General features: G+C 34.9%; 2 protein-coding genes and 1 pseudogene across 8 annotated transcripts; 2 read left to right on the top strand and 1 right to left on the bottom strand.

Moving 5' to 3' along the window:
* Positions 1–1,900: 1,900 nt before the first annotated feature.
* LOC100806183 (mediator of RNA polymerase II transcription subunit 17) lies at positions 1,901–5,279 on the top strand (annotated as a pseudogene). The gene is made up of 7 exons (NR_163818.2): positions 1,901–2,070; positions 2,190–2,385; positions 2,770–2,883; positions 3,102–3,187; positions 3,425–3,809; positions 3,965–4,724; positions 4,845–5,279. The product of NR_163818.2 is annotated as a mediator of RNA polymerase II transcription subunit 17 (transcript).
* Positions 5,280–5,958: 679 nt separating this feature from the next.
* On the top strand, positions 5,959–9,206 carry LOC100803870 (OBERON-like protein). Of its 6 annotated transcripts, none has more exons than XM_006595601.3 (3): positions 5,959–6,101; positions 6,834–7,969; positions 8,381–9,206. In XM_006595601.3, the coding sequence occupies exons 2-3, from the start codon at positions 6,883–6,885 to the stop codon at positions 8,995–8,997; spliced, it is 1,704 nt and encodes a 567-aa protein (XP_006595664.1). In that variant the 5' UTR covers positions 5,959–6,101; positions 6,834–6,882; the 3' UTR covers positions 8,998–9,206. The 6 variants fall into 6 exon arrangements, with proteins under 6 accessions (XP_006595664.1, XP_006595663.1, XP_006595667.1 ...); XM_006595600.4 differs by having other exon boundaries at positions 5,967–6,101; positions 6,781–7,969; XM_006595604.4 differs by having other exon boundaries at positions 6,013–6,101; positions 6,842–7,969.
* LOC102660889 (uncharacterized) lies at positions 8,850–9,974 on the bottom strand. The gene has a single exon (XM_006595605.4). It carries the CDS (start codon positions 9,972–9,974, stop codon positions 9,390–9,392), a length of 585 nt encoding a protein of 194 aa, XP_006595668.1. The 3' UTR covers positions 8,850–9,389.
* Positions 9,975–11,931: the final 1,957 nt, after the last annotated feature.

Genomic DNA, 11,931 nt, shown 5'->3' with positions numbered 1-11,931 from the left:
TAAGATCTGGTTAAAGAATTTATTGGAAAAATTTGTAAGATTCTTCAGTGTTATTTGCAAACTATAGTGTTTGGTCTCTTGTCTTATTATGTAGGTGTATATAATGAGTTGTTTTATATAAAAAAATATTTTAGTAATATAACATACATTCTTAGGAAAAAAATAGCATGAACCAAACACATATTTAAAATATTTATGAGAATATAAAAAAATATTTTCAATCAATTTTAATAGTTAAACAAATGTATTTTTCTTGAAATACCCAAGAATAACATTCTCAATAATACAAAAACATCTAATATTCTTAAGAATAACATTCCCAAAAATACAAAAAGATTCAAGAAACATCTCCCAAGATAATTCAATTCTCTAAGTTCAAATAAAAGCTAATAAAATTAATATTTAAATTTCACAAATCCAAATAATTTTTTAACAGAAATATTTAAATAATTTGATTACAACAAGTATTTAACGAATACAATAACAACAAATACTTTAATATATCAAGAAGTAGTTTAACTCAAGTGATCGAGAACGTGTGAAAGTTATTATAAAAATATCTATCTCTACCGTTTTATTAATAAAAATAAATATTGCTTAAATTATTCATCCATACTTATTTAAATGTCTATCATTATCTTTGATTAAGTGGGTTGAAAGACATATATGATTTTTCACCCAATAAAAAAAAGTCTATCTTTTATCTATTTATATATTACAAATTTTATCCACAAATACATCCATGCACATCCCCAACTGAAAAAATAGCCAGCCAAAAATGGCTTGATGGTAAGTTCTATGCTGATTATAACACAATTTGATATATTTCCCCCAATATATTCATTTATCAGGCAATGATATAAAATAACAACTGGGTAAATGCATTGAATTCGGTTACTTTTTTCCCTGAAAGTTTGTTCAGTATATGGTCAATGCAAATTTGGAATAATCTAAATGGTGGTGCTGATGTATTACAAGATTCCAGCAACATGCCAAATTGCCTATTTTATAGATTGTGTAGTGGATAAAGGAGAAATATTATGGAGGAAGGAAAAACCTATTATATGTGATGTGACTATATTGAAGATGTTTTCTTTAGTATTTTAAGGTTGATTATATTGTCTTGTCTCAATTGAATAAGTTAAATTTTAATAATTACTCCTGCAATTAACCTTTTAGGCAAATGATATCTTCTATAGTTATAACATAAAATATTACAATAATTGGAAGGGTATTGTTAGATATGAAATCATTCATTAGTTTTCAATCAATAGCTTTCATCGATGATTTAGTGCATATATTTTGAACTTAAATATATTTTTCATAAACTAAGCCCTCTCATGGAGTTATCTTAACAATAACTATGTCCTACTTATAAGATTTACATCACGTTTTTGAAATAAAAATTGTTTTTGATGAATGATTATGCATGGCATGATAAATGTCTTTTAGGCTCCATTGTTTTACACCCAGATTGTCTTGTTACTGATCTATTTTTTGCATTGATGTGTGATGTGCTTGACATCAGTCTTACCAAAATTTCTATTGATGCCCAAATCAGTTTTGCTTAATTTCTCTTGCTAATGCTATCTGCATGTAGCTTTTAGCTCCTTCAATTTTCCCTTAGGTGGTTGAGGCTTTAGCTAACTAATAATGAAAATTCAGAATGCCAAAGGAGAGAGGAAATGGGTCTTTGTTACATGATAGTTGTGTTGGAATTTAAATGCTTAGACATAAGACATGCACACACTATTATGATCATCTTGTGGTTTACTTTGTTTTTGGTTAAACTAACTCTGTACTACATCAACAAGGAGACAATTGTCTTCTTGGCTAAAGACTGCTCTGTATCACGGAAGAGAAATTCATAATTCATGTTGAGTTGGGCTTCTACTTTTAGGAACTCTTGATTCTTAAGCTCACTTTCACGCCACAGCACGGACGGTGGAATTTTCTGGGAAAACTTTCCTAGAAAATAGACGATGGCATGCAATTGCAAATCTCCCTTGACAAGCTACCAATCAAGCGCTTGGATTCCATTGAAGAAAATGGAGTTGAACGATTCCCGCCGTATGTTTCTCAATCTTTTTCTCTTAAATGTTTCCTAATGCAGATGCCATTTCAAAGTAATTATTGATAGGAACAAGAACATTGAACTCTACTTTCTGTTTACATTTCTGTTATTGCAGAGATCTGGATTACGATGCGAAGAGGCTATCCTTAATTAGGCAAATTGACTTCGCTTGGGCTGTTGAGAAGGATGAGGAGAAGAAGAAGCAGAAGAGCTCAAGAGAGACCTCAACGACATGGCAATGGCAGGACTTGGTAGAAAATTTGCAGTTGGCTCATCAGGAGCTCTCTGTCATTATAGATCTCATTAACATTGTAAGTAGTGCATCTTACTCTCTGCCAAGTAAGGGCTTCCTTTGGAACATTCTTTAGAAGAAAAAGCCAGTATGTGGCTTAAAGGAAGGAAATTGTGTTAGTTTCATGTAATTCATCAAGGAATGGAATACAGTGTTGAGAGAACTTTTATGAATGTCAACTTAAAATGCCAGAGAACTAACAATCACAGGTTCATAATTAAGCATCATGCCATTTGATAGTAATGAAACCTTTCCTGTATAACCAACTTCTTTGCAATATTATGGATGGCAACCGTGTTTTGAATTTGATTAAGATTTTTCTTGGGTGTTTTTTGTTTATAGTGTAAGTTATGTGCAGTCTGACAATACAGACATGATGTTTTGTTCATATTATTGTTTTTAGGTCGAAGCAAATGATGCGGTAACAGTGGCTAGCATGACAAGACCAAAACTATTACCAAATGAAGCTTTATCTGACCGGGCTGTATCTGCAGCCATCAAGCTGCAATGTTACCGCGTAAATTTTCTTCTGTCCTTTTTCTTTAAAGAAAATTTGCACTGATGTTCAAGATCACCTCCTTTTTTTCAATGTAGTAAGTTGTAGTAAGTTTATTTGTTTAAATAAAAATTGTAGTAACTTGAGTCTCGTAAAACTTGTCAATGACAATCACAATTGGTTTAACTTTTACTTGGACAAGTAATGAAATCTTTTAACAAACTGTCTATTCTCTGCAGCATGTTGGGAAATATTTCAAGCAATCTGCCAAGGCTTTTGAACAACAGGTTGCTCGGGAAGCTAGGTTTTATGGTGCCCTTATCAGGTGAATTTCCTTCCTTAACTTTGCCTTTACTATTAACTTATTTGGGTCAATGCTGACAAGAATTTGAGAACATGTTTAGATCACAAATAACCATGTTTCGTTGCCTTCAAAAGCTGGTTCTCAAGTAACTTAACACGCCTGTATTCATTTCATCAATAATTTAAAGAAACTCACAATAGGAGAACGCTAGCTTATAGCTTACGTCACTAGTTATCAAATGACCTGATATGTGGACAGGTTGCAGCAAAATTGGAAGGTTAAACGGCAACGTCAGGCAGCTATTGTTCCAGGGAATGAAGGCTTCACCTTTGATCTCTTTGATAACTCATACGACCAAGCAGCTATTATTCGCTCATTGTCTATGTCCACTGTTCGAGTCAATCACGATGCAGTTGGAATGCTGGCAATAAATGTGTCTCCTGATTTATGCCATTCTCTCCAACTGGGTTTTGTTGGTGTACAATCAGATGATACACGGAGGAAATCCAATGAAAACAAATCCCAATTTTCAGGTGAGCATAATTTGGGAGAAACAAGTGAAGAGTCCTTAAGTGATGAAGAGTGTGTTAAGAAAACACATTCACTCCTTCGTGAAGTGCATGAAGCTATTTTCAATGAACAGGTAATTCACTCCTTTGTTAAGAAAACACATTCACTCCTATCAATAATTTGTTCTTTCATTATTGTTGTTGTTGGTTTGCTTGTCTAGTTTGTCCAATATCCTCACTTGAACATTTCTTGGTGGTGGTTTGTTGCTTTCGATTCTTATGCTTCCAGGTGTTTGATCTGGTGAATCAATAAACATTTAATCAGTTGCAGGTGCCAGTGTGATTGGAATACGAGAAAACTATTTACAATTAAGCTTAGGTCAAGGAACCTCTGTGTACTTAATACTAGTGTCCAATAGTCAAGATCATTCTACAGTTGAAGGTGAACTCACCGATAACGTAGAAAATGCAATTTTACCTCTAAGAAAGGGCAGTTTTCTAATTCCATCTACTATGAGATTGATATTCAACAGATTTTTCTTGAACATATATTTGGAAAAGGTGGCGAAAAACCAATTTCCGTTGGAAATCGTTTGTCTGGCGTACAGGAAAAGGATGGGTCCAGTCTTCTTGGTCATTTTTTAAAATCTTTGGCTCACAGGATATTTTCAACAAAAGTTCTTGCAGAGCTGGAAAACGTGGTATGACTCTTTCCGAAGTTGGTTGTAAAATGGACATTTTGTTAAGTTTTTGATACCTGCAGGTATGCAAGGTCCCATTCTCGGGCTTGGTCATGGACACTCTACATGGAGGTTCCTCAATCTATTCTTCGTGGTAGCCAAACCAAAACATCTGATTATTCGTGGTAGCCAAACCAAAACATCTGATTATTATGAGCTGGTGGTAAATGATGATTGCATCAACGTTAAAGCTGAAGGTTCTCCAAATGTCGCAGGCCTGTTCAAGGGAAAGTTTGAGGAAACCCATTCAATAAACAAATATAACTGCAACTTAGCTGATCTTCCTGTGATTATTATGCAGCAGATAAAGTGAGAAAAAATTTGATGTCATTGCAGTGACTTTCGTATTCCTAAGTGGAGAATTTTCATATATGTGAGTCTTACGTGTAATTATACAGCAAGCTTATTACTGCAATTGAAATCATGCAGGTTGCGAGCCAAATTATTAATCGGCTCTATCAGGAAGCTATGGTGGTTGGGATAAAAGCAAATCGAGACTTCTTATGCCTATCTTTTGAGCTGGAGCAGGGTGAAACACTTGGCCTGGTTGCAAGTGTTGTTGATCCAGAAAATAGTGAAGGGTGTATATCTTGGTGGTTGGTCATGGAGGACAGTTTTGCAGAGGAGCAAAAGCTTCATATGAGCATCACGGATGGTGCATCTGAATATAGGAAATTCCTAGGTCACTTGTCTCTTGATTTGTTATACACAACACTGATCGACTTGGTTGGCTTGTGCAGTGGTGGAGGTGGCCAATGAAGTTGTGTGAATGTTTTTCTTGCACTTTGTCAAGTGAAAGAAGATCTAGGACTAGGAGGTCTCTTGCGCAACAATTGTATATAATTTATGTACACTACCTCTCAACTGATTTATGAGAGAAATAAGGGGGTGTTTTTTATATTAGATGAGATGAGATGAAGAGAAAAATGTAGAGTTTTTTTTTTTTTTAGCTTGTGATTTATAATGTGATGTCATAAGTAAAAATAGACTGTTAGCTGCAATTAATGTATATAAAAATTAGAAGAAAAACTTGGTCCGGGACCCAATTATTATGTTATGTAATCATAATGGAAGGTAAAGGGAATTGGTGACAAAAGATGAAAAAAAATAATTAAATAAACGAAAGTAAAGAATTTATAAAAGCAAAAACAATTCATGATAATTCAGAAACCAAAGGAAGAAGCACTGAACAGTACTAGTATAATGAAATCGAAATTGTTTCAATCATACTTACCCATCACAATCAAATCCAAAGAGTAATGGTTTCCATTAGGAGCGTTGTAATGACTTGGCATAATTTGGTGGAAAATTTACGGTACTGGACAGAGTTAATTAACGCTTTTGCCCAACAAGAATAAGATGGCACAATTATGAATAAGTAAACATGAAACGCTAGTCAACCGTGTGAACCAGTCACCGTTGGAAAACACGACCAGACCACCTTCCTTCCCACTTCCACAGTTCAAACAAAAAATAAAATCAATTTGATTATTCTATTTTGTCGTGTTCTTCTTAATTCGCCGGTTCAGTCCTTTTCCCGGTCTGAACCGGTCAGGGTAAAATGGACAAACAGACCATTTCTATTTTGACCTAGCCAACCCATTTCTTCTTTTATTAAGTTGTGAACAATGAAGATACATACTCCAATCGATTAGCCTCCTTTCCATTTTTCTTCTCCTCTCTCTGGTAACCTTCCTCTCCTTTTTAATCCAAATCATCGTTCTTATTTTTTCAAGGATATTTTTGCTGTGATTGCGTGAATTTCGATCAACCTTTGAAGCATCCTTTGCTGCAACTTTTAGGTCTCAATTTTAAGGTCAACTTTCTGTGCCGGGTCGTTCAACTTGCATCTTTATCATTTGATCTATTGTTTGAGTTGACGAGTGAACTTGTGTGACATCATAGTTTCTGTGAGAGATTGCATATCTCTCAAGCTTCTTTATTTGATAAGAAGCTTGTTGCATAATAGAATCAAGAGTGAAATCACTGGTATTAAACTTTCTAATTTTTCTTCTTTCCCGTTATCACTGATGGATTTTCCTGTGATTATTGTGTAGATTATGATAATATGTTTTTTCGAATGTATTTTGTTTTTTGGCATCAGTTTGTGGAAAAATTAGGGCCTGATTGCATACTAAATAGTTTGATAATTATTCTCTCCAGTCTCTAGTCTCTAGTACTTGCTTTGTCTTTTGTAATGTTTCTGTGTTTTGGAGGTTTATGTGGAGTGGGGGCAGAGGATGAAAGGCTGTAAGCCTGCAACTTTTAGCAGATTATGAATTTTCTCAAGTTCCTCGCTCATTTGTAACATTTTAGTATTTAACTATTTGTAGCATAACAAAGAATATGTGATAATCATGTGCAGTGGTATATAATCACCTTTGCTAGTTACAGACAAAGTAAATATTTTTTGGGTAGGTCACCAGGCTCTAACATAAAACAGAAGCCTTTGTGAAAAAAAAAAAGAATGCTCCCTCCAGGACAGCAGTCACGGGTTGGAGGACTACAAACCTCTCTATCTCTAGTTTCTTCGGATCCCCGCCTTTCTCCCGAGGAGCCTAGAACAAACTCTGACAATCTCCGTGAATCTCCTACTGAAAGTGCCAGTTCTCGAGAAACCTGGCCTACTGCTGATGCAATTGCTGCAAAGAAGATGGAGAATAGAAAAACAGAGATGGATTGCCCTGATCAGTCAGTTATTCGCCGTGTTTCTAGTGCAGACAAAATTAGTCTTCAGGACATTGCAAGAGAACGAGTTGATATAATATGTGAGAAAATGCATCATCTACCTGACGAATTTCTTGAAGAACTGAAAAATGGACTTCGAGTTATCCTTGAGGGAGGGAATGGCTCACAGCATAGAGAGGAATTTTTCATTTTGCAAAAGCTTGTTCAGAGTAGATCTGATTTAACAGCCAAGACATTGATAAGAGCACATCGTGTACAGCTTGAAATCCTTGTTGCAATAAATACTGGAATTCAGGGATTTTTACATCCTAGCATCAGTCTATCACAAACATCGCTGATTGAAATATTTGTGTACAAGAGATGCAGAAACATAGCTTGCCAAAACCAACTTCCTGCTGAAGATTGTACCTGTGAGACATGCACTAATGGCAATGGTTTCTGCAATCTTTGCATGTGTGTTATCTGCAGCAAGTTTGACTTTGAAGTAAATACATGCCGCTGGATTGGATGTGATTTGTGTTCTCATTGGACTCACACAGACTGTGCCATACGTGAGCAACTTATTTGTATGGGCCCTTCTGCAAAGAATGGAGCAGGGCCAAGTGAAATGGTTTTCAGGTGTCAAGCATGCAACAGGACTTCAGAACTTCTGGGTTGGGTTAAAGATGTCTTCCAGCATTGTGCACCATCATGGGATGGAGAGGCCTTGATGAGGGAACTTGATTTTGTCAGTAGGATCTTTCATGGTAGTAAAGACCCACGAGGGAGGAAACTTTATTGGAAGTGTGATGATCTCAAGGAAAAATTGAAAAGTGGGAAAGTGGAATCTAAGGCAGCATGCAGGGCAATATTGATGGTTTTCCAAGGTACAAGTTTTCTAGTTTACCTGCAAATTGTAGTTCTAAAGTTTCTGCCTTGACATAGGCTACACGCATGTGGGTGCACATGCACATAGTGTGAATACAACATTATTGATTTTTGCATTTTTTTTGGGCCCATTTACTATGTTCATATTATAGTAGTATATGTTTGTATTGAAAAGTTGAAATTTCATTAAAACTGTGTTTGGAATGATTAAAAAAAGAAGCTTTTAGACTATACTCTGAGGTTATCTCCAAACTTCCTGCTTTCTCTTCATTAAAACCTGAATTTGAAGACATCTGGGAATAAAATTGTGATTTGCATTGTTAAAAACATGTATAATCAATAAAATTAATTCTATGACCTTATTAGTTATCCTTTCTTCTTGATTTAACCAATGCTTTTCTTATATGAAGAGCTTGAGCTGGACTCTCCAAAAATCCTGGAAAATACAGAAAGTGGAAGGCTGATTGCTCCCCAGGAGGCATGCAATAGAATTGCTGAAGTGGTGCATGAGGCTATAAGAAAGATGGAAATAGTAGCTGATGAAAAGATGAGAATGTTCAAGAAGGCTCGCTTGGCTTTTGATGCTTGTGAACGTGAATTAGCAGACAAGGCCAGAGAAGCAGGAAAACTGAAAATGGACAGGCAAAAAAAGAAGCTACAGATTGAAGAGCTGGAGAGAATTGTGAGGCTTAAAAATGCAGAAGCTGATATGTTCCAGTTAAAGGCTAATGAGGCTAAAAGAGAGGCAGAGCAGCTCCAGAGGATTGCTCTTGCCAAGTCAGATAAATCAGAGGAAGAATATACTAGCAACTATCTGAAGCAAAAATTAAGTGAGGCTGAGGCTGAGAAGCAATATCTGTATGAGAAGATCAAATTGCAGGAGACTTCTCGTGTATCACAAAGCAGTAGTGGGGGTGACCCCTCTTCAATGCTGATGTATTCCAAAATCCATGATCTTCTCTACAGTGTTCCTCCCAAGGAAGATGGTCAATCTAATGAGTGCCACCCTTTCAGAACAAACCCATGAGTACTGGTTCAGTGTATGTTATAATCTTTTACATATTATAGCAATGTTATTCTGTTGCACAATTGATGAAGAGTTAGTCTAATTCCATTAGGTTCAAGACAATGTAAGCCTTTTGTAGATCAAAGAGGTACTAGTAAGTAAAGGCTTAACTCAGTTTGAAATTTGGTTTGTTCTATGCGGTATATGTATGAATACGCATTTGTGACAAATTATTGATTGCTTCTTGATTTGTGGAATCTAATTAGTTAGTCAATATGTTTAACATTGTGGTGAGTGAGTTGGATCAGGACTACAGGCCAAATAGATCATTGTGGAGACAAAGTAAAAGTAATGTTATGTTATTGATAAAACGAAACGACATTACAGCTGAAGGGCAAAGTATTTTTCTCGCCTTACTGGAAAGGTGGGATATTCATCTTTTCGACAGTTGAGGATGGGTTTGTCACACTGCTGTTCTTTGGGTCTTCCTTGGGTTTTGGAGCTCGGTGGGAAGGCACCATGTTGTCAAATGTCAAAGCAGCACTGATTCCGTGGCATCTTATGGAAGAGCTTTGGCACACATTTGGTGTGACAATCCTTGCATTGTTGACAAACAAACCTGTTCTCCCACCGTTGGTGATGCTGATCACCCTGCTTGGAACGCTAGAGGGAACCACAGAGCCATTTGGAAAATGTAATAGATGGCTGAGCACTAATGGTGTTGGAATAGAATGGCTGAGTATGAAATCATGAAGCTGGTCTAGAGCTATTGAGAATTGAGATAGTTCATCATCATTTGGCATTAGGAATGTCAAATCATTGTTTTGCAGTGAGTTGGGCTGGCTGTTTAGTATTTTGAGGAGGATGACAAATCCATAGTAGGACCGACTTCTCATGTCAGTCATGGCTGCCTGCAGGTCGGTTTGGTTGAATGACATTGTGGACTGAGATTCACCAATGGCAAAGAATGTAAGAAGGATCACAAACCAGATAGCCATTAGGGAAAGGATGAGATTTTGCTTGAATGTTTACTGTTTGTGATTGTGTGTGATGAATGCAATGACATCTCACTTTGCTTGGTTTTTATAGCCACGTTATTGTTTCACGCCTATGTTGCCACACTTTCTTCCCCTTTCTAGGAATCTAGGTGGGAGGCCGGTTGTGCATGATCAGGTACTGAGAATGTAGTAGTTAGCCAAGGAAGCTGAGAATGTTTTGGGGTTTAGAGGAAGGTGATTTTTTTTTTTTTTATCAATATTCAATATTAAACCCTTTTTAGAGGAAGGTGATTTTTTTTTTATCAATATTCAATATTAAACCCTTTTTAGAGGAAGGTGATTTTTTTTTTTATCAATATTCAATATTAAACCCTTTTTAGAGGAAGGTGAATCTCCACTTTACATTTTTCTGTTTTACATGAATTAGCCATCAAGGAGTGATTATTGTGACTTAAGCCTCGAAAATCAACGAGCTATATCCAAGTTTGACCCATTTTATTATTCAACGAGCTATATATAAGGAAATAGGAATAAAAAATATTTTAGGAGAGGAATCATAAAGCGATGACAGAATTGTTTTAAGAGACAAAGATAGGAAATCCTTTTCAGATTTTAACTACGAAAACCCTTAGTCCTAGGCACAGAACTCTTCGTTGGTAACTTTTAACTTCAGACAGAAGCAGTTTGTTGAGTTAAACAACAGGTCAATGTCATATTAGAGGTGATCAGGGAATTGTACAGGTATCTGCAGGGCAAACGTATGTTTATCAAAACTTTGTATGAAAAAAAAAAAAAGTTATGGGTAATAATTTTTTGAAAAATGATAAATATTTTTTTAATTCTTTAACTAATATCTTAAGAACTGATTAGTAAGATTCTAATTTTTTAATAAAATAAAAAAACTTAAAAAATATAATTATAACTTTTTCTTTTTAGTTTTTTCTCTTCTCATTTTTTCTCTACCACCAGTAACGGTTCTTCCAACTTCGAAGTCTTTCTAGCTTCTAGTCCTAGGAAGATTAAAAAAAACTGTCCCCAATGATATAATTTCTTAGACGAATAGCAATATGCAGGGAACATGAGAGCATCATGAACACACTAGCACAAGACAAAGGTCAAAATCGTGCTAGACACGAAATTTTCCAGAAATCTAGTTCGCCTCAACGTTAAGCAGTGAACATTACGCACTCGACAATGTTTTTCACCTGTCAAACACTGTATAATTCAACATCTACATCTCTAAATATGCTCAAAACATTGACTTGTGCTGATTAGTTTTTTGACGATGTTGTAGAGGAATCATAATCAAACTCTCTTCATGAAAAATATAGATCTATATTTAAGCTTTTCACGGGGACCAAGATGACTTCAATCACATTTCTAGAGTTTGACAAAGAGGAGATATAAAATTTGAAGCTTCTCACTATTGTTCATCTTCCCTACATTAAAAATCCAAGAAAGAGAAGTTTATTCACGCATTTTTCTTTCATTTAAACCATTGAAATCATGAATCACAAAAAATATATAATATGAATTATTTTCTCACAATATTCCACCAAGTTAATGCTTTGAAACATGTTAAAAAAAACTCTATAAATTTGGATATATCGTAGATTTACCAACGATCTTTTAAAGTTTGCATCTTAACTTGATTTTTTCTTTAAAACGTTCTCATCTCACAATATGTTGTAATGATAATTTTTTAAATTTCTTAATTATTGAATTTAAATCATCAATTAACATTGCTTTAAATTAGCAAGCGCGCATAAACATATACATTTAGAACCACTTAATAAATAACTTAATTTTTTTAAGAAAATAAATAACTTAGTGTTGATTAATGTAAAAATTAATTTTTGTATTAATATCTAAAAAAAGAATGATTTCATTAATGAAAACTCCAAGAGTATATTAATTATGATTAAACATTTTAAATACTTTTAAAACAAATATTAAA

The sequence above is a fragment of the Glycine max genome, chromosome 14 (genome assembly GCF_000004515.6).
Source record: "Glycine max cultivar Williams 82 chromosome 14, Glycine_max_v4.0, whole genome shotgun sequence".
NCBI lineage: Eukaryota > Viridiplantae > Streptophyta > Magnoliopsida > Fabales > Fabaceae > Glycine > Glycine max.
This window is presented reverse-complemented; position numbering and strand designations above follow the sequence as displayed.